Below are 23,433 nucleotides of genomic sequence, written 5' to 3'. Positions count from 1 at the left end.
GACTAGGTTTTAGGCTATTGTATCAGGCCCCGGAGGCGAGTGTAAGGACGAACAGGATGACATTGGACTACTTTAGACTGCACCGTGGGACAAGACAGGGCTACCCTCTCTCCCCACTGCTGTTTGCGCTGGCCATAGAGCCGCTGGCAATTGCACTGAGAGCTTCTAGGGGCTGTAAAGGGCTGGTCCGGGGGGGAGTGGAACATAGAATCTTGTTATACGTGGATGATCTGTTATATGTATCGGACCCGATGTTGGGGATGGACGGTATTATGGCAACCCTGAGGGAATTTGGCCGGGTCTCTGGATACAAACTGAACATGGCTAAGAGCGTGTTGTTTGGAATTCAGGCGAGGGGGAAGGAGAGTAGGCTGAAGGGGTTGCCGTTCAGGCTAGTGAGGGAGAGTTTCCGATATTTGGGGATTCAGGTGGCACAGAATTGGGGCAGGTTGCACAAGCTCAACCTGTCCTGACTGGTGGAACGAGTGAGGGAGGAGGTCCGGAGGTGGGATGCGCTCCCGCAGTCATTGGCGGGGAGGGTGCAGACTGTTAAGATGACGACTCTCCCGCGGTTCTTGTTTATTTTTCAGTGTCTCCCCATCTTTATCCCACGGTCCTTCTTTAAGAGGCTGAATAAAATTATTCTGGGATTTGTATGGGCAGGTAAGTCCCCGCAGGTGAAGAGGGTGATGCTTGAAAGGAACAGAGGAGAAGGGGGGCTGGCGTTGCTGAATTCAGCAACTATTACTGGGCGGCCAACATAGCGATGATAAGGAAATGGATGGTGGGTGCGGAGTCGATTTGGAGGCTGCTTCGTGCAGGGGCACTAGTTTAGCAGCCCTGGTCATGGCGCCTCTGTCGCTTTCGCCGGCACGGTACTCCACCAGCCTGATAGTGGTGGCGGCTCTTCGGATCTGGGGCCAGTGGAGGAGGCATGTAGGGGAGGTAAGAGCATCGGTGTGGACCCCAATCTGCGGCAACCACCGATTTGCCCCGGGGAACACGGACGGAGGGGGTATCGACTGTGGAGGAGGGCGGGGATTGTGAGGATGGGGGATCTGTTCCTGGAAGGGAGCTTTCCGAGCATGAGGGCGCTGGAGGAGACGTTTGGGCTGAAGAGAGGGAACGACTTTAGATACTTGCAGGTGAGGGATTTTGTACGCAGACTGGTGCCGTCCTTCCCATGTCTCCCGCCGAAGGGAAGGCAGGACAGGGTAGTTTCTAGGGGAGAGGTGGGGGAGGGTAGAGTTTAAGATGTCTACAAGGAGCTAATGAGAGCTGAGAATACGCAGACCGAGGACCTGAAGCTTAAGTGGGAGGAGGAGCTCGGGGGGGAGCTGGAGGACGGAATTTGGGCAGAAGCCCTGAGCAGAGTTAGCACGACCGCAATATGTGCCAGGCTCAGCCTGATCCAGTTTAAGGTCGTGCACCGGGCCCACATGACGGTGGCCCGGATGAGTAAATTCTTCGGGCTGGAGGACAAGTGTGCTAGATGCACCGGAGGGCCGGCTAACCATGTACACATGTTCTGGTCTTGCCCTAAACTCAGGGGGTATTGGCAGGGATTCACAGATGTCGTGTCCCGGGTGTTGAAAACTGGGGTGGTAATGAGCCCGGACCTGGCAATCTTTGGGGTTTCGGAGGACCCAGGAGTCAAAGAACAAAACAAAGAACAAAGAAATGTACAGCACAGGAACAGGCCCTTCGGCCCTCCAAGCCCGTGCCGACCATGCTGCCCGACTAAACTACAATCTTCTACACTTCCTGGGTCCGTATCCTTCTATTCCCATCCTATTCATGTATTTGTCAAGATGCCCCTTAAATGTCACTATCGTCCCTGCTTCCACCACCTCCTCCGGTAGCGAGTTCCAGGCACCCACTACCCTCTGCGTAAAAAACTTGCCTCGTACATCTACTCTAAACCTTGCCCCTCTCACCTTAAACCTAGTAGTTAAAACTAGTAATTGACCCCTCTACCCCAGGGAAAAGCCTCTGACTATCCACTCTGTCTATGCCCGTCATAATTTTGTAGACCTCTATCAGGTCGCCCCTCAACCTCCTTCGTTCCAGTGAGAACAAACCGAGTTTATTGAACCGCTCCTCATAGCTAATGCCCTCCATACCAGGCAACATTCTGGTAAATCTCTTCTGCACTCTCTCTAAAGCCTCCACATCCTTCTGGTAGTGTGGCGACCAGAATTGAACACTATACTCCAAGTGTGGCCTAACTAAGGTTCTATACAGCTGTAACATGACTTGCCAATTATACTCAATGCCCCGGCCAATGAAGGCAAGCATGCCGTATGCCTTCTTGACTACCTTCTCCACCTGTGTTGCCCCTTTCAGTGACCTGTGGACCTGTACTCCTAGATCTCTTTGACTTTCAATACTCTTGAGGGTTCTACCATTCACTGTATATTCCCTACCTGCATTATACCTCACATTTGTCCGGATTAAACTCCATCTGCCATCTCTCCGCCCAAGTCTCCAAACAATCTAAATCCTGCTGTATCCTCTGACAGTCCTCATCGCTATCCGCAATTCCACCAACCTTTGTGTCGTCTGCAAACTTACTAATCAGACCAGTTACATTTTCCTCCAAATCATTTATATGTACTACAAAGAGCAAAGGTCCCAGCACTGATCCCTGTGGATCACCACTGGTCACAGCCCTCCAATTAGAAAAGCATCCTTCCATTGCTACTCTCTGCCTTCTATGACCTAGCCAGTTCTGTATCCACCTTGCCAGCTCACCCTTGATCCCGTGTGACTTCACCTTTTGTACTAGTCTACCATGAGGGACCTTGTCAAAGGCTTTACTGAAGTCCATATAGACAACATCCGCTGCCCTACCTGCATCAATCATCTTAGTGACCTCCTCGAAAAACTCTTATCAAGTTAGTGAGACACGACCTCCCCTTCACAAAACCATGCTGCCTCTCACTAATACGTCCAGTTGCTTCCAAATGGGAGTAGATCCTATCTCGAAGAATTCTCTCCAGTAATTTCCCTACCACTGAAGTAAGGCTCACCGGCCTGTAGTTCCCTGGATTATCCTTGCTACCCTTCTTAAACAGAGGAATAACATTGGCTATTCTCCAGTCCTCCGGGACATCACCTGAAGACAGTGAGGATCCAAAGATTTCTGTCAAGGCCTCAGCAATTTCCTCTCCAGCCTCCTTCAGTATTCTGGGGTAGATCCCATCAGGCCCTGGGGACTTATCTACCTTAATATTTTTTAAGACACCCAACACCTCGTCTTTTTGGATCTCAATGTGACCCAGGCTATCTACACACCCTTCTCCAGACTCAACATCTACCAATTTCTTCTCTTTGGTGAATACTGATGCAAAGTATTCATTTAGTACCTTGCCCATTTCCTCTGGCTCCACACATAGATTCCCTTGCCTATCCTTCAGTGGGCCAACCCTTTCCCTGGCTACCCTCTTGCTTTTTATGTACGTGTAAAAAGCCTTGGGATTTTCCTTAACCCTATTTGCCAATGACTTTTCGTGACCCAAGGCTCGTAAACGTCCCATCTAAAAACAGGTCCCCACATCCTTCTAATTCCTGCCCTGTGCCAGCTCAGGAACCCTCCATCCATTCTCCCCGGGACGAACCGATGGGTCTCCCGGATCGGGGACCAAACCAAAGCCTCTACCTTACCCCTGTGGCGTCACCACTGCCCCCAAATTTTCAAAGTCGCCGCCACCACCGGACTCGTGGTGTACCTAGTCGGCGGGAGCGGCAGCGGTGCTGTCACCAGCGCTCCCAGATTCGTGCCCACACAGGACGCCATCTCCAACCTCTTCCACGCCGCCCCGTCCCCCTCCATTACCCACTTGCGTATCATCGCCACATTGGCAGCCCAGTAATACCCACACAGATTAGGTAACGCTAACCCTACTCTGGCCCTACTCCGCTCCAGAAACACCCTTCTCACCCTCGGGGTCTTTTTCGCCCACACGAATCCCATGATGCTCCTACTGACCCGCTTAAAAAAGGCCTTAGGGATCAGGATGGGGAAGCTCTGAAATATAAAACGGAACCTCGGGAGCACCGTCATCTTCACCGACTGTACCCTACCCACCAGGGAGAGTGGCAGCATATTCCACCTTTTAAAATCTTTCTCCATCTGCTCCACCAGCCTCGTCAAGTTGAGCTTGTGTAGGTCCCCCAGCTCCTGGCCACCTGGATCCCTAAGTACCGAAAACTCCTTTCCGCCCTCTTCAGTGGAAGCTCGTCTATCCCCCTTCCCTGGTCCCCTGGGTGTACCACGAAGAGCTCACTCTTCCCCACGTTGAGCTTATACCCAGAAAAGTCCCCAAACTCCCTGAGGATCCGCATCACCTCCGCCATCCCCCCCACTGGGTCCGCCACATACAATAACAGGTCATCGGCATACAACGATACCCGGTGTTCCCCCCCCCCCCCCCAATCTGGCCCCGGTGCTTTCCCCGCCTGCATACTCCCCAGCCCCTTAGTCAGCTCCTCCAGCCCTAACGGTGCCCCAAGCCCAGCCACCTGCTCCTCCTCCACCCTCGGGAACCTCAGCCGATCCAAAAATCGACGCATCCCCTCCTCCTCCGTCGGGGGCTCAGACCTATACAGCCCCTCATAAAAGTCTCTAAATACCCCATTTATTCCCACCGCACTCCGCACCGTGTTCCCCCCTTTATCCCTAACTCCCCCAATCTCCCTCACTGCCTCCCGCTTCCGAAGCTGGTGTGCCAACATCCGGCTAGCCTTCTCCCCGTACACATACACCGCCCCTTGCGCTTTCCTCCACTGCACCTCTGCCTTCTTGGTGGTCAACAGGTCGAACTTGGCCTGGAGGCTTCGTCGCTCCTTGAGTAGTGCCTCCTCGGGGACTTCTGCATACCTCCTATCCACCCTTAAAATCTCCCCCACCAATCTCTCCCTCTCTCTCCTCTCCTTCTCCTTGTGGGCCCTAGTGGAGATTAGCTCTCCCCTAATCACCGCCTTCAGCGCCTCCCAGACCACCCCCACCTGCACCTCCCCATTATCGTTAACCTCTAGATAGCTTACAATGCACCCCCGGATCCGCCCGCTCATCTGCCAGCAAGCCCACATCCAGGTGCCACAGCGGGCGCTGGTCCCTCGCCTCCCCGGGCTCCAGCTCCACCCAATGCGGGGCATGGCCTGAGATGGCTATGGCCGAATACTCTGTGTCCTCCACAAGCGGGATTAGTGCCCTGCTCATAACGAAGAAGTCTATCTGGGAGTAGGCTTTATGTACGTGGGAAAAAAAAGAAAATTCCCTGGCCCCCGGCCTGACAAACCTCCATTGGTACATTCCTCCCATCTGGTCCATAAACCCCCTCAGCACCTTGGCTGCCGCCGGCCTCTTACCCGTCCTGGACCTGGAGCGGTCCAATGCTGGATCCAGTACCGTGTTGAAGTCCCGTCCTCCCCCATTATCAAGCTCCCTGTCTCCAGGTCCGGAATCCGGCCCAACATGCGCCGCATAAATCCGGCATCGTCCCAATTCGGGGCATATACATTCACTAATAACATCCACACCCCCTGCAGCTTACCACTCACCATCACATACCTAACTCCATTGTCTGCCACGATGTTCAGCGCCTCAAACGACACCCGCTTCCCCACTAAAATCGCCACCCCTCGATTCTTTGCGTCCAACCCCGAGTGGAAAACCTGCCCTACACACCCCTTTCTCAGCCTAACCTGATCTGCCACCCTCAAAGTTGTCCTGGAGCATAACCATATCTGCCTTCAGTCCCTTCAGGTGCGCGAACACATGGGCCCTCTTGACCGGCTCGTTCAGGCCTCTCACATTCCAAGTTATCAGCCGGATCAGGGGGCTTCCCGCCCCCCCCCCCCATCCCCTGCCGATTAGCTATCCCCTTTTCTAGGCCAGCCCCGTGCCCGCGCCTCCCGCACTCTCCATTCCCCCCAGCGGCGGACCCCCGCCCCGACTCTCTCTCCGAGCTCCAGCTCCCCTTTGGCCAATGCAGCAGCAACCCAGTTCCCCACTCTCTCTCCCCCCCCCCTAGCTTCGTTGCTCCCCCCATAGCACTCCCGTAAGTCAGCTGACTCATGCTGACCCCGGCCACTCCCGCCACTCCATCGAACCCCCAGTGTGGTAGTCTCCACCCCCCCCCTCCTGCTCCATCAGCGGGAGCTCCTGTCCAGCACCGCCCTTCCCCCCCGGCCCCGCCCCTTCATTCCCTAGTGTGGGAAAAAGCCTGCGCTTTCCATCAAGCCGGCCCCGCCCTCTCTGGCGCAGCTCCCTTTTGCGGCCTAATCCCAGCTCCCCCACCTCGGGCCTCCCATCTCCCCTCCCGCAACCGGGCCCCGTCCTTCCAACCACCGACGCCCACACTCTCACAAAATCCCCACTTCGAACCATTGCACCCTACCCCACCCAGCACCCAAGGAAACAGTAATCACAGTAGCCCCCCGCGACCTCCCCCCACAACTGACCCTCAGTCCGTGTCCAACTTTTCGGCCTCAATAAAGGTCCACGCCACCTCCGGCGTCTCAAAGTAATGGTGCCGGTCCTTAAACGTGACCCACAGTTGCGCCGGCTGCAGCATCCCGAATTTCACCCCCTTCCGATGCCTTAGCCCGATTGTACCCGGCCCTCTTCTTGGCCACCTCCGCGCTCCAGTCCTGGTATATACGGACCTCTGCATTCTCCCACCTGCTGCTCTGCTCCTTTTTTGCCCATCTTAGGACACACACCCTATCCACCAAGCGGTGGAACTGCACCAATACCGCCCGCGGCGGCTCGTTAGACTTGGGCCTCCTCGCTAGGACTTGGTGGGCCCCATCCAGCTCCAGGGGCCTCGGGAAGGCACCCGCGCTCATCAACATGTTCAGCATCGTGACCACATATGCTCCAGCATCCGACCCCTCCACTCCCTCCGGGAGACCCAGAATCCGCAGATTCTTCCACCTCGACCGATTCTCCATGTCCTCTAACTTCTCCTGCCATTTCTTATGCAGCGCCTCGTGCGCCTCCACCTTCACCGCCAGGCTCAATATCTCGTCCTCATTCTCCAAGGCCTTCTGCTGCACCTCCCGGATCACCGCACCTTGGGCCTTCTGGGTCTCGACCAGCTTGTCGATCGAAGCCTTCATTGGCTCCAGCAGCTCTGCTTTCAATTCCGTGAAGCAGCGCTTGAGAAACTCCTGCTGCTCTTACGACCACTGCACCCACGCTACCTGGTCTCCACCCGCCACCATCTTGGCTTTACTCCCTCGCACTTTTCGCTGCACCAGAATTTATTTTTTCACCGCTCCACTCCTGGTCCAATCCGGGGAAATCGTACTGTCACCTTCTCACGCTGGGAACCGTCGAACAAATGCCGCTGGGGTCCCTAAAAAGAGACCAAAAGTCCGTTTCTGGCGTGAGCTGCCGAACGTGCGACTTGGCTCAGCATACCCGCAACCGGAAGTCGGAATATGGTGTATTAAAGAAAACTATTATTATCTCTGTCTTAAAACTAACTTTAACATCATAAACAAAATAGCTTATACTTGCCAGTTAAATAGTGCTCAACACTGACAATGAAACACTAAATCCTAACGGCTATCTTTTATCCCCAATCAAGCAAAACCGATCTTGGGTCAAAATCCACCTTTAAATACAGTTAGCCAACTCAGGAATACATCGATACATAGAGACATAGAAGATAGGAGCAGGATGAGGCCTTTTAGCCCTTCGAGCCTGCTCCGCCATTCATCACGATCATGGCTGATCATCCAACTCAATAGTCTAATCTTGCGTTCTCCCCATATCCTTTGATCCCATTCTCCCCAAGTTCTATATCCAGCCGCCTCTTGAAAATATTCAATGTTTTAGCATCAACTACTTCCTGTGGTAATGAATTCCATAGGCTCACCATTCTTTGTGTGTAGGAATGGCTCCTTATCTCTGTCTTTAATGGTTCACCCTGAATCCTTTGACAGTGACCCCTGGTTCTGGACACACCCATCATTGGTAACATCTTCCCTACATCTACCTTGTCTAGTCGAAAACATTTAGTAAGTCTCTCTGAGATTCCCCCTCATTCTTCTGAACTCCAACGAGAACAATCCCAACCTACGCAATCTCTCCTCATATGACAGTCCCGCCAGCCCTGGAATTAGTCTGGTAAACCTTCGCTGCACTCCCTCGAGAGCAAGAACATTCTTCCTCAGACAAGGAGACCAAAACTGCACACAATACTCCAGGTGTGGCCTCACCAAGGCCCTCCATAATTGCAGCAACACATCCCTGCTTCAATACTCGCAACCTCTCGCAATGAAGGCCAACATACCATTAGCCTTCTTTACTGCCTGCTGCACCTGCATGCTTACCTTCAGCGACTGGTGCACAAGGACACCCAGGCCCCGCTGCACACTCCCCTCTCCCAATTTAAAACCATTCAGATAGTAATCTGCCCTCCTGTTTTTCCTTCCAAAGTGAATAACCCCGCACTTATCTAAATTAGACTGCACCTGCCATTGATTTGCCCATTCGCCCAACCTGTCTAGATCATGCTGTAGGATCCCTGCATCCTAGTCACAATTCACTGCTTTAAAAGAGAGATTTTTCAGGAAACCAGCTTGCAAATCCTTGCCTGTGTTAAACTAGAACATAGAACATAGAACAATACAGCGCAGTACAGGCCCTTCGGCCCACGATGTTGCACCGAAACAAAAGCCATCTAACCTACACTATGCCATTATCATCCATATGTTTATCCAATAAACTTTTAAATGCCCTCAATGTTGGCGAGTTCACTACTGTAGCAGGTAGGGCATTCCACGGCCTCACTACTCTTTGCATAAAGAACCTACCTCTGACCTCTGTCCTATATCTATTACCCCTCAGTTTAAAGTTATGTCCCCTCGTGCCAGCCATATCCATCCGCGGGAGAAGGCTCTCACTGTCCACCCTATCCAACCCCCTGATCATTTTGTATGCCTCTATTAAGTCTCCTCTTAACCTTCTTCTCTCCAACGAAAACAACCTCAAGTCCATCAGCCTTTCCTCATAAGATTTTCCCTCCATACCAGGCAACATCCTGGTAAATCTCCTCTGCACCCGCTCCAAAGCCTCCACGTCCTTCCTATAATGCGGTGACCAGAACTGTACGCAATACTCCAAATGCGGCCGTACCAGAGTTCTGTACAGCTGCAACATGACCTCCCGACTCCGGAACTCAATCCCTCTACCAATAAAGGCCAACACTCCATAGGCCTTCTTCACAACCCTATCAACCTGGGTGGCAACTTTCAGGGATCTATGTACATGGACACCTAGATCCCTCTGCTCATCCACACTTTCAAGAACTTTACCATTAGCCAAATATTCCGCATTCCTGTTATTCCTTCCAAAGTGAATCACCTCACACTTCTCTACATTAAACTCCATTTGCCACCTCTCAGCCCAGCTCTGCAGCTTATCTATATCCCTCTGTAACCTGCTACATCCTTCCACACTATCGACAACACCACCGACTTTAGTATCGTCTGCAAATTTACTCACCCACCCTTCTGCGCCTTCCTCTAGGTCATTGATAAAAATGACAAACAGCAACGGCCCCAGAACAGATCCTTGTGGTACTCCACTTGTGACTGTACTCCATTCTGAACATTTCCCATCAACCACCACCCTCTGTTTAACCTGCCAGCCTTTCAGTTACTGAACAGGCAACATCTTTTAAACTAAGCTGCTTTGAGAGAAACTGCTAGTATGTTCAAGGACAGATCAGAACTGAACTCCTAAAATTCAACATCTGACTGTTTCAGCCCCTGGCTCCTCTCATTCACCAAATCATCTTACTAAAGCTAAACACAATGTCTCTAGTTATCCACTCCCCAAGGAACCTTCTTTATATAAACAAAATTCCATTAGCCCAAGTTCAGGTAAATGATATCCATGGTTGGAATAAATTATGATCTAACTTTTAAATGCTTTAATTGCATCCTTGTAGCCAAAGTGCCTGCTGGTCTTGTAAACCAAGATTTTAAAAAACATTCCTGCAGTAGTCATTCACAAAATAATCCAGGCTTTTAACCCTTATTGCACTACGACATATAATACAATATATCTGAAATTCCTACATTCATCACAATTAATAAAGGTAATCTACTATTTCTATCGTTAGAATGAAGATCGTTGCTTCTAAAATATTGGCATAATTGTAATCTTCTAAAATCAAATTTTCCTTGATACTAGGAGCATGTTGGGCTGCCATGGGAAGGAAAACTGTAGCGCTACGTACTAAAAGCTTTCTTCCTTCATCAGGTTCTCTTCAGTTGTTCCATTTGAAAAGGTAGACCTGTAAAAAAAACCTTGTGCATTAAATAAATTGCTTGCTTAATTTACTGTGGGCTTAATTTTACAATATTATTTTGTCTTTCAGCTTACATCCACAAAAAGTGAGTCTCGGTTGAAACATCTCTTGCAACGATTGCCTGGCTACTGTCCTGAGTCCATGGTAAGAGGAATGTGGCCTATTCTTAATTTAAAATTAATTTATTTTGTGTGTGTATGTTAGTACAAGTGCAGGAATGTTTTACTAGTTTAAGGCATAATTTAGTTAAGATTAATGTTGAATGCCAGCACTTTGTTATACTGACAACCTGCATTGTTGTCTGCCAGGGGAATTCTAAAATTAATTATCTTTCAGTGACTAAGTTACATAAAATCATCTGTAGCTGAAAGCAATTGATAAATAAGTAATCAAAAGATATTTTTTAATGACCTCAAATATTTTTAAATGTGTTTTTTTTCCAGCTTGAATTCTGGGTTTGCATTAACTCTTCTTTGCCTGGTAAGTGACGATATTGAATTATTTGAAATGAATGATCATATAACAACATCCTTTTATTTATACAACACCTTTAACATGGTGCCAAGCTATTCCCCAGGACTATTATCATGTAAAGTTTGACATCAAACTGCATAGGGTGATTTTAGGGCAGATGGTTTAAGGAATATGATAAATGTAGGAAGAGGTTTAAGGAAGGAAGTGCTGAGCTTAAGGTCTTGGTAGCTGAAGGTATGGCCACCAGTGATGAAGTGATTAAAATTAGGGATGTTTGAGAGGATTTGGAGGAAGAGTTTGAATTGCTGGGAGGGACTGGGTTTAGATATCTGCAGGTATCAATAAACAAATCCCCCAGCCTCTCTATCCCTGCTCTCTGCCACCTCCGAAACCCCCATCCATCCTCCCCAGGACAAACCGGTGATTACCACAAATTGGAGCCCACACCCACGCACCCTCCACTCCCATATGCTTCCGCCATTGCCCCCGAACTCTCAGAGCCACCACTACCACTGGGCTTGTGGAGTACCGGGCCGGCGGGAACTGGAGAGGAGCCGTTACCAAAGCCCCTAACCTTGTGCCCTTACATGAGGCCACCTCCACCCGCTCCAAAACCAACCCACACCCCACTTCCTAATCATAGCTATATTTGCCGCCCAGTAGTCGCTCCTAATGTTCGGCAGTGCCATGCCCCCCCCCCCCCCCCCCCCCACCCCCCACCTCCGGCTCCGCTCTAACAGCACTTTCTTTACTTGCAGGGTTCTACCCGCCCACACAAACCCAGAGACCATTGCATTAACCGAGTTAAAAAAGACCTTTGGTATAAAAATAAGGAGGCACTGGAAAAGAAATAAAAATCTCGGGAGGACCGTCATTTTTACGGTCTGTACCCTCCCCGCCTTGTGACGACGGGAGCATGTCCCACCTCCGAAAGTCCCCCTTCAGTAGTAAGGGATGACATCGGTGCAATGGAGGATAAGGTTGAATCCATTTGGGTGGAAATCAGGAATAGTAAGGCGACAAAGTCACTGATAGGAGTAGTCTATAGGCCACCAAATAGTAACATTATGGTGGGGCAGGCAATAAACAAAGAAATAACTGATGCATGTAGAAATGATACAGCAGTTATCATGGGGGATTTTAATCTACATGTCGATTGGTTTAACCAGGTCGGTCAAGGCAGCCTTGAGGAGGAGTTTATAGAATGTATCCACAATAGTTTCCTGGAACAGTATGTAATGGAACCTACGAGGGAACACGCGGTCCTAGATATGATCCTGTGTAATGAGACAGGATTGATTAATGATCTCATAGTTAGGGATCCTCTCGGAAGGAGCGATCACAATATGGTGGAATTTAAAATACAGATGGAGGGTGAGAAGGTAAAATCAAACACTCGTGTTTTGTGTTTAAACAAAGGAGATTACAATGGGATGAGAGAAGAGCTAGCTAAGGTAGACTGGGAGCAAAGATTTTATGATGAAACAGTTGAGGAACAGTGGAGAACCTTCCAAGCAATTTTTCACAGTGCTCAGCAAAGGTTTATACCAACAAAAAGGAAGGACGGTAGAAAGAGGGAAAATCGCCCGTGGATATCTAAGGAAATAAGGGAGAGTATCAAATTGAAGGAAAAAGCATACAAAGTGGCAAAGGTTAGTGGGAGACTAGAGGACTGGGAAATCTTTAGGGGGCAACAGAAAGCGACTAAAAAAGCTAGAAAGAAGAGCAAGATAGATTATGAGTGTAAATATGAATATGAAAACAGATAGTAAAAGTTTCTACAAATATATAAAACAAAAAAGAGTGGCTAAGGTAAGTATTGGTCCTTTAGAGGATGAGAAGGGCAATTTAATAATGGGAGATGAGGAAATGGCTGAGGAACTGAACTGGTTTTTTGGGTCGGTCTTCACAGTGGAAGACACAAATAACAGTGACTGATAGAAATGAGGGTATGACAGGTGAGGACCTTAGAATCATAGAATCATAGAAGTTTACAGCATGGAAATAGGCCCTTCGGCCCAACCAGTCCATGCCGCCCAGTTTTTACCATTAAGCTAGTCCCAGTTGCCCGCACTTGGCCCATAACCCTCTATACCCATCTTACCCATGTAACTATCTAAATGTTTTTTAAAAGACACAATTGTACCCGCCTCTACTACTACCTCTGGCAGCCCATTCCAGACACTCACTACCCTCTGAGTGAAGAAATTGCCCCTCTGGGCCCTTCTGAATCTCTCCCCTCTCACCTTAAACCTATGCCCTCTAGTTTTAGACTCCCCTACCTTTGGGAAAAGATGTTGACTATCTACCTTATCTATGCCCCTCATTATTTTATAGACCTCTATAAGATCACCCCTAAGCCTCCTACGCTCCAAGGAAAAAAGTCCCAGTCTATCCAGCCTCTCCTTATAACTCAAACCATCAAGTCCCGGCAACATCCTAGTAAATCTTTTCTGCACTCTTTCCAGTTTAATAATATCCTTCCTATCATAGGGTGACCAGAACTGCACACAGTATTCCAAGTGTGGCCGTACCAATGTCTTGTACAACTTCAACAAGACGTCCCAACTCCTGTATTCAATGTTCTGACCAATGAAACCAAGCATGCCGAATGCCTTCTTCACCATCCTGTCCACCTGCGACTCCACCTTCAAGGAGCTATGAACCTGTACTCCTAGATCTCTTTGTTCTATAACTCTCCCCAACGCCATACCATTAACTGAGTAGGTCCTGGCCTGATTCGATCTGCCAAAATGCATCACCTCACATTTATCTAAATTAAACTCCATCTGCCATTCGTCGGCCCGCTGGCCTAATTGATCAAGATTCCGTTGCAATCCTAGATAACCTTCTTCACTATCCACTGTGCCACCAATCTTGGTGTCATCTGCAAACTTACTAACCATGCCTCCTAAATTCTCATCCAAATCATTAATATAAATCACAAATAACAGTGGACCCAGCACCGATCCCTGAGGCACACCACTGGTCACAGGCCTCCAGTTTGAAAAACAACCCTCTACAACCACCCTCTGTCTTCTGTCGTCCAGCCAATTTTGAATCCAATTGGCAACCTCACCCTGGATCCCGTGAGCTTTAACCTTCTGCAACAACCTACCATGCGGTACCTTGTCAAAGGCTTTGCTAAAGTCCATGTAGACAACGTCTACTGCACTGCCCTCATCTACCTTCTTGGTCACCCCCTCAAAAAACTCAATCAAATTTGTGAGACATGATTTTCCACGCACAAAGCCATGCTGACTGCCCCGAATCGGTCCTTGCCTCTCTAAATGCTTGTAGATCCTGTCTCTCAGAATACCTTCTAGCAACGTACCTACTACAGACGTTAGGCTCACCGGTCTGTAGTTCCCAGGCTTTTCCCTGCTGCCCTTCTTAAACAAGCGCACAACATTCGCCACTCTCCAATCTTCAGGCACCTCACCTGTGGCTGCCGATGATTCAAATATCTCTGTTAGGGGACCCGCAATTTCCTCCCTAGCCTCCCACAACACCCTGGGATACATTTCATCAGGTCCCGGGGATTTATCTACCTTGATGCGCTTTAAGACTTCCAGCACCTCCTCCTCTGTAATATGCACACTTCTCAAGACATCACTATTTATTTCCCTTAGTTTCCTAACATCCATGCCTTTCTCCACCGTGAATACCGATGAGAAATATTCATTCAGGATCTCACCCAACTCTTGTGGCTCTGCACATAGATGCCCTTGTTGATCCTTAAGAGGCCCTACTCTGTCCCTAGTTACTCTTTTCCCCTTTATGTATTTGTAGAATCTCTTTGGATTCTCCCTTGCATTATTTGCCAAAGCAATTTCATGTCCCCTTTTTGCCCTCCTGATTTCCCTCTTAACTCTATTTCGACAATCTCTATACTCTTCAAGGGATCCACTTGATCCCAGTTGCTTATGTACGTCATATGCCTCCTTCTTCTTTTTGACCTTGAGATGATTGTTATCACTAAGGAGGTAGTGATGGGCAAGCTAATGGGGCTAAAAGTAGACAGGTTTCCTGGCCCCGATGGAATGCATCGTGGCTAGGGAAATTGCAAATGCACTAGTGATAATTGACCAAAATTCACTAGACTCTGGGGTGGTCCCGGCGGATTGGAAATTAGCAAACGTGACACCACTGTTTAAAAAAGGAGGTAGGCAGAAAGTGGGTAATTATAGGCCAGTGAGCTTAACTTCGGTAGTAGGGAAGATGCTGGAATCTATCATCAAGGAAGAAATAGCGAGGCATCTGGATGGAAATTGTCCCATTGGGCAGACGCAGCATGGGTTCATAAAGGGCAGGTCGTGCCGAACTAATTTAGTGGAATTTTTTGCGGACATTACCAGTGCTGTAGATAACAGGGAGCCAATGGATGTGGTATATTTGGATTTCCAGAAAGCCTTTGACAAGGTGCCACACAAAAGGTTGCTGCGTAAGATAAAGATGCATGGCATTAAGGGGAAAGTAGTAGCATGGATAGAGGATTGGTTAATTAATAGAAAGCAAAGAGTGGGGATTAATGGGTGTTTCTCTGGTTGGCAATCAGTAGCTAGTGGTGTCCCTCCGGGATCAGTGTTGGGCCCACAATTGTTCACAATTTACATAGATGATTTGGAGTTGGGGACCAAGGGCAATGTGTCCAAGTTTGCAGATGACACTAAGATAAGTGGTAAAGCAAAAAGTGCAGAGGATACTGGAAGTCTGCAGAGGGATTTGGATAGGCTAAGTGAATGGGCTAGGGTCTGGCAGATGGAATACAATGTTAACAAATGTGAGGTTATCCATTTTGGTAGGAATAACAGCAAAAGGGATTATTATTTAAATGCTAAAATATTAAAACATGTTGCTGTACAGAGAGACCTGGGCGTGCTAGTGCTTGAGTCGCAAAAAGTTGGTTTACAGTTGCAACAGGTGATTAAGAAGGTGAATGGAATTTTGTCTTTCATTGCTAGAGGGATGGAGTTTAAGACTAGGGAGGTTATGCTGCAATTGTATAAGGTGTTAGTGAGGCCACACCAGGAGTATTGTGTTCAGTTTTGGTCTCCTTACCTGAGAAAGGACGTACTGGCGCTGGAGGGTGTGCAGAGGAGATTCATTCGGTTAATCCCAGAGCTGAAGGGGTTGGATTACAAGGAGAGGTTGAGTAGACTGGGACTGTACTCGTTGGAATTTAGAAGGATGAGGAGGGATCTTATAGAAACATATAAAATTATGACGGGAAGACATAGGATAGATGCGGGCAGGTTGTTTCCACTGGCGGGTGAAAGCAGAACTAGGGGGCATAGCCTCAAAATAAGGGGAAGTAGATTTAGGACTGAGTTTAGGAGGAACTTCTTCACCCAAAGGGTTGTGAATCTATGGAATTCCTTGCCCAGTGAAGCCCAGAGGCTCCTTCATTAGATGTTTTTAAGATAAAGATAGATAGTTTTTTGAAGAATAAAGGAATTAAGGGTTATGGTGTTCGGGCCGGAAAGTGGAGCTGAGTCCACAAAAGATCAACCATGATCTCATTGAATGGCGGAGCAAGCTCGAGGGGCCAGATGGCCGACTCCTGCTCCTAGTTCTTATGTTCATTTGTTCAACTAACCGGGTCAGACTTAATTTATGTAGCTTCTCCCAACCCTGTGCCACCTGAATACCCAAATTACGAAAACTCCCTCTCGCCACTTTAAACGGCAACTCCCCCAGACTCCGCTCCTGCCCCCTCGCCTGGATCACAGAAACCTCGCTTTTACCCATATTCAATTTGTACGCCAAGAACTGGACAAATTCCCCTCAGATCTGCATGATCTCCCCTGTCCCCCCTAATGAGTCAGAAATATATTGGGACAGCACGGTAGCACAAGTGGATAGTACTGTGGCTTCACAGCACCAGGGTCCCAGGTTCGATTCCCCGCTGGGCCACTGTCTGTGCGGAGTCTGCACGTTCTCCCCGTGTCTGTGTGGGTTTCCTCCGGGTGCTCCGGTTTCCTTCCACAGTCCAAAGACGTGCAGGTTAAGTGGATTGGCCATGATAAATTGCCCTTAGTAACTTTAAAAAAAAAGGTTAGGGACGGATTATTGGGTTACAGGGATCGGGTTGAAGTGAGGGCTTAAGTGGGTCGGTGCAGACTCGATGGGCCGAATGGCCTCCTTCTGCACTGTATGTTCTATGTTCTAAAACAAAGGAACTCTTCATAGGTTGTCTGCATATAACGAGACCCTGTGTCACTTAATAGTATTTGAGGTGTAGTTCAACCAGGATTTTGTACAGTTGATTGAAACATTGTTACTATTCCTAGTATTCTAGTACTCTGCCTATGAAGACTAGCCTGCTATAAGCCGCCTTGATTGATCTATGAACCTAAATCCCCAAGTCCCTTTGGACTTCCTAAATACTGGTTGACTGATGCCAGATCACCAATTTGGAGGGAAAGAACTGTTTATCCTCTTTTGCTGAAACAGCACTTTTCAGGAAGCCTGTCCCCTATTATAGAACATAGAACAATACAGCGCAGTGCAGGCCCTTCGGCCCACGATGTTGCACCGAAACAAAAGCCATCTAACCTACACTATGCCATTATCATCCATATGTTTATCCAATAAACTTTTAAATGCCCTCAATGTTGGCGAGTTCACTACTGTAGCAGGTAGGGCATTCCACGGCCTCACTACTCTTTGCGTAAAGAACCTACCTCTGACCTCTGTCCTATATCTATTACCCCTCAGTTTAAAGTTATGTCCCCTCGTGCCAGCCATATCCATCCGCGGGAGAAGGCTCTCACTGTCCACCCTATCCAACCCCCTGATCATTTTGTATGCCTCTATTAAGTCTCCTCTTAACCTTCTTCTCTCCAACGAAAACAACCTCAAGTCCATCAGCCTTTCCTCATAAGATTTTCCCTCCATACCAGGCAACATCCTGGTAAATCTCCTCTGCACCCGCTCCAAAGCCTCCACGTCCTTCCTATAATGCGGTGACCAGAACTGTACGCAATACTCCAAATGTGGCCGTACCAGAGTTCTGTACGCTGCAACATGACCTCCCGACTCCGGAACTCAATCCCTCTACCAATAAAGGCCAACACTCCATAGGCCTTCTTCACAACCCTATCAACCTGGGTGGCAACTTTCAGGGATCTATGTACATGGACACCTAGATCCCTCTGCTCATCCACACTTTCAAGAACTTTACCATTAGCCAAATATTCCGCATTCCTGTTATTCCTTCCAAAGTGAATCACCTCACACTTCTCTACATTAAACTCCATTTGCCACCTCTCAGCCCAGCTCTGCAGCTTATCTATATCCCTCTGTAACCTGCTACATCCTTCCACACTATCGACAACACCACTGACTTTAGTATCGTCTGCAAATTTACTCACCCACCCTTCTGCGCCTTCCTCTAGGTCATTGATAAAAATGACAAACAGCAACGGCCCCAGAACAGATCCTTGTGGTACTCCACTTGTGACTGTACTCCATTCTGAACATTTCCCATCAACCACCACCCTCTGTCTTCTTTCAGCTAGCCAATTTCTGATCCACATCTCTAAATCACCCTCAATCCCCAGCCTCCGTATTTTTTGCAATAGCCTACCGTGGGGAACCTTATCAAACGCTTTGCTGAAATCCATATACACCACATCAACTGCTCTACCCTCGTCTACCTGTTCAGTCACCTTCTCAAAGAACTCAATAAGGTTTGTGAGGCATGATCTACCCTTCACAAAGCCATGCTGACTATCCCTGATCATCATATTCCTATCTAGATGATTATAAATCTTGTCTCTTATAATCCCCTCCAAGACTTTACCCACTACAGACGTGAGGCTCACCGGTCTATAGTTGCCGGGGTTGTCTCTGCTCCCCTTTTTGAACAAAGGGACCACATTTGCTGTCCTCCAGTCCTCTGGCACTATTCCTGTAGCCAATGATGACATAAAAATCAAAGCCAAAGGTCCAGCAATCTCTTCCCTGGCCTCCCATAGAATCCTAGGATAAATCCCATCAGGTCCCGGGGACTTATCTATTTTCAGCCTGTCCAGAATTGCCAACACCTCTTCCCTACGTACCTCAATGCCGTCTATTCTATTAGCCTGGGGCTCAGCATTCTCCTCCACAACATTATCTTTTTCCTGAGTGAATACTGACGAAAAATATTCATTTAGTATCTCGCCTATCTCTTCAGACTCCACACACAATTTCCCATCCCTGTCCTTGACTGGTCCTACTCTTTCCCTAGTCATTCGCTTATTCCTGACATACCTATAGAAAGCTTTTGGGTTTTCTTTGCTGTAAGTAATTCCCTGAGTTCAAAAAAGTGAAGGCACCGTTGTATTTTGTCTGTAAGATGATCCAGTGACTCCAAGAATTTATATACAAATTCCAGTGTGTAAATTTTATTTTTACAAACATGCTGCCCCTTAGGTTGCCAAAATAGTAAGTTTTAACTGGAAACAGAATGATAAAATGCTGTTATTACTCAACAGTTTGTGTGGTATTTGTGGAGTGAGAAACACATTTTAAGTAGATGACCTTTTACCAGTTCATCTACTTCACAGACGTTGACTGGCCTGAGTAGTTCCAGCATTTTTTGCTTGGTTTCCAGCATCTGGAGTATTTCCACAGTACTATCCACTTGTAAACTGGAAATGTTATTTTTGGGGTTTGTGGATATATTTGATGGACTGTATGGTTACATTTAAGTGCTGCATTTAGTGGCTCTATAGTTCTTATTTTCTCATAAGCATTAGATAGAATGTTTCAGCACAGAAACAGGTCATTCAGCTCAGCAAGTCTATTCTGGTGTATATGCACCATGCTTGTTTCTTCCCACTTTACTTCATCTCATTCGATTTTTCTATTCTCTTCTCCCTATAATTCCCATTAATGCATCTATGCTATTCACTTCAAGCATTGCACTTTACAGCCGGTTCCACATTCTCGCCACTCTTCACGGAACATAGGAATTGCTGGACAAAAATAGACAACACCCAGTCCAGTTCGCCTTCTACCATTATGCTAGTTGCATGAGGCAATAATAATGGCATTGCTGACTAATTATGGTCATCAATCTTTATCAATTAGTCTACAGCAGACCGAGATATACGACGTGGAAAACATATCAGTTGTGGAAGGCTTTGATAACCATAGGTTCAATGCCATCTGTTTCTCCCACATGTGGCACAGCAAATGCCATGTCTCAAGTTACTCATGTATTGGAGCCTGAGTGACTCAGTTTTTAGCACTGCTTGTCTCTGAGCCAGAGGCCCCAGGTTTAAGTCCCACTCCAGGAATTGTTTGCCTTGAAAGGAGTATTCATACAACTCAAAGCAGGTTGTTCAGCTTGCAAAATCCTTCCAGCACTCCACACCATTTTCCAAGGGAGAAGAGGGTGTAGGTTATGCAAAAAAACAGACACTGTATCCCAGAGAAATCTACAGTTATTTATCTAACGTCTTCTGTGGCTACCTTCCTCTTGGCTGCTGCCATTGTCCCTGGCACTGAATACCTGTTTCTCAATTCAATACTTTCAGGAGTGATGGCTCAAACTATCCTAACCCAACCGATGCTAGCTCCTGGCGTCACCTGAGCTGAAGGAAGCTGCATGTTTCAGTTATCCACTTTTATTTGGAGCCTTCCTGCTGTCTCTTCTTCCCTTGATGGATAATCATTCACTTCCCCACTTCATTAACTCGTTCTGTCTGCAGGCTGTCACCTTCTAGAAGGTGCGTTTCAGAGCTCTACAGTCCTTGGCATCTGACAAAAAACATTTAGATAAATTGGAATGTAGAAAAAGACCCTAGGGTGCTTCACAGGGGTATAATTTTAAAAATGAATGCTGATCCAGGCAAGGAGATAATATAGCAGGGGTGATCTGAAGCTTTGCTAAATAGTAGGAGACAGGAATAGTCATTTAAAAACACTCAAAATGATATCTAACTAAGCCTAAAGACAGGACAGTAGGATTAAAAATCCAATTTGACCCACCCTGGCATCCATACTTCCCTGTGATCTGTTTTAATATTGCTACTCCCTTTCTTACTCCTGCACTTATCCTGTACAACAATTATCGGTGTGTCAGCTCTTCCTGTCACATCATGTGGAGCATCACACTGTTATGGGCGAGGGATCCAAACGTTGTTTTGGCATCCTAAAATATTTGCTGACTCAGATTGTTATCTCTTCCATGTGCCTCTTCTTAGGTTGTTCAATGGGGAATATGGGATTTATGTATTTTTGAAAAATATATTTTTATTGGCCTTTTCCAATTTTAACAGTATAACAGTTTAAGATATAACGCTCATAATATTTGCAAGGGATGATGTTTTTTTATGTACAATTTCACACACACCCCTTCTATTTCCCCTCCCCCTAATCCCCTCCCTCAATGATCATTGGATAGTCGGGCTCCTTCCTGGCACCCCCTTTTGGCCATGGGTGTGTCTTATTGCTGTATTTTGCTCTTTTCTTTTGCAGTTCCTGTTGTTGTCTTTGTGGGTTCGCTGGTGGGGTGGGTCGATGCCCCCTCCCCTCCCCTCCTCCCTCTTTTTCCCCATGTCCCTCCTTGCTACTCCCCTGGGTTCCTCCCTTGTCTCAGCCCCCTTACTCCTCTCTGCTTTCGGTGCTCTTGTCTGTGCTCATCGGTCTCCACTTCCTTCCTAGTCACTATTGGCTTCGAACAGGTCTTGGAACAGGCCGACGCATTGCCCCCATGCTTTGTGGAAGCCCTTGTCCGACCCTCGGGTGATGTACTTCATCTTCTCCAGGCGGAGGAATTCCGACAGGTCTGCCAGCTAGTCTGCAGCTGTGGCTGGTGCTGCTGATCGCCAGCCGAGCAGGATTCTCCGGCGTGCGATGAAGGAAACAAAAGCCAGGGCCTCGGCCCTCTTCCCATATGTAATTCTGGTTGGTCCGATACCCCAAAGACTGTCACTTTTGGGCACTGCTCCACCCTCACCCCCACAACCTTGGACATCGCCTCGAAGAAGGCTGTCCAGAACCCGACAAGCCTAGGGCAGGCCTAGACCATGTGGCCGTGATTGGCCGGGCCTCCCTGGCACCGTTCGCATTTATCCTCCACCTCCGGGAAGAACCTATTCATTTGGGTTCTAGTTAGGTGAGCTCTGTGCACCACTTTAAACTGCATGAGGTTTAGCCTTGCGCAGGAGGAGGTGAAGTTGGCTCTACTTAGTGCTTTGCTCCAGAGTCCCAACCCACTTTGGCCTCCCATTTCTGCCTAGCTCCGTCCAATGGTTCCCTTGCCCTTTCCAACAGTCATCCGTAGATATCCCCACAGTTCCCCTTCTCCTTGCTGTCCATGTTTAGTAGTTCCTCCAGTAAACTGCCTCTCGGGACACTAGGGTATCTCGTCATCTCCTTACAGAGAATGTGTTTGATTGTAGGTGAGGAAGCTCCTATCTTTTTGGGAGCTCCATTTCTTCCATTAGTTCGTCTAGAGTCCCCCATGTAAAAGTCCCTGACCGCTAGCATCCCCCCCCACCCTGTCTCCTCTTTTTAAAGGTGGCGTCTAGCATGGCTGACGGGAATCTGGGGTTACCGCAGATGGCGGCCATGGAGGACATCTCGGTTCAACCAAAATGTTGCCTCATTTGGTTCCATGTCCTCAATGTGGCTACCACCACTGGGCAAAATGTGTATTTTAATGGGGGGATGGGGGCTCTGCTGTGGCGAGGGCTCGGAGGGTTGTTCCCTTGCAGGAGGACTCCTTCAGCCTCACCCATTTCATGTTCGGTTCCTGTATCCACCCCCTCACTCTCTCTGCTGTGGCTGCTCAGTGGTAGTATTGCAGGTTCAGGAAGGCCAGGCCACCCATGATTTTCCTCCTTTGCTGTGTAGACTTGAGAATCCTTGGGTTCTTTCCCCCCCACACTAAAGCCTTGATCATTTTGTCTATCTTATGGAAAAAGGCCTTGGGGTTGAAGATCAGTATGGATCTGAACAGGAATAGGAACCTCGGCAGCAAAATTCATCTTGATTATCTGCACTCTCCCCGTCAGGGAAAACGGGAATGCATCCCATCTCTGTAGGTCCCTTTTAACTTCCCCCGCCAGATTCCATTTATGGATCGGTGTCTAGTCATGGGCTATCTGGATCCCCAGGTAGCGGAATTTACTTTGTGCTAGTGTGAATGGTAGACCCCCCCCAGCTCTGTCCCTCCCCATTCAGGTTCACCAGGAATGCCTTGCTCTTGCCCAGGTTGAGCTTTTAACCCAAGAAGGTTCCAATCTCTTCCAGGAGCTTCATGATAACTTTCAGGCCCTTCTGTGGGTCCGAAATGTTGAGGAGCAGGTCATCCACATAGAGTGAGACCCTGAGCTCTCTGCTTCCTCTTCGGATGTCCTCCCAGTGTTTTGTGTCTCGCAGAGCCATCGCCGGGGTTCAATTGCCAGGACGAACAGGAACGGGGAGAGTGGGCATCCATGCCTTGGTGCCCCTGTGAAGCTGGAAGGATTCAAAGCTGGTGATGTTGGTCTGAACGCTCACTTTGGGGGCATTGTACAGGAGTTTCACCCACGAGGTGAGCCCCGTCCCCAGCCCAAACTGTTCATAGTATATATAAATGATTTGAAGGAAATGATTAGTAAGTTTGCGGACGACACAAAGGTTC

At 48.2% G+C, this 23,433-nt stretch overlaps 1 protein-coding gene across 2 annotated transcripts in view; it reads left to right on the top strand.

Moving 5' to 3' along the window:
• LOC140385329 (reversion-inducing cysteine-rich protein with Kazal motifs-like) overlaps positions 1-23,433 on the top strand; it is a 378,566-nt gene that overhangs the window by 113,160 nt on the left and 241,973 nt on the right. For both annotated transcript variants that reach the window (XM_072467391.1, XM_072467390.1), the window contains 2 exons: positions 10,404-10,478; positions 10,778-10,814. In XM_072467391.1, the coding sequence (XP_072323492.1) occupies positions 10,404-10,478; positions 10,778-10,814 (112 nt within the window). The remainder of the gene's footprint in view (positions 1-10,403; positions 10,479-10,777; positions 10,815-23,433) is intronic.

This window comes from Scyliorhinus torazame, chromosome 11, assembly GCF_047496885.1.
Source record: "Scyliorhinus torazame isolate Kashiwa2021f chromosome 11, sScyTor2.1, whole genome shotgun sequence".
Classification (NCBI taxonomy): Eukaryota; Metazoa; Chordata; class Chondrichthyes; order Carcharhiniformes; family Scyliorhinidae; genus Scyliorhinus; species Scyliorhinus torazame.
Note: the sequence above shows the minus strand (reverse complement) of the source record. Positions and strands in the feature narration are given on the sequence as shown.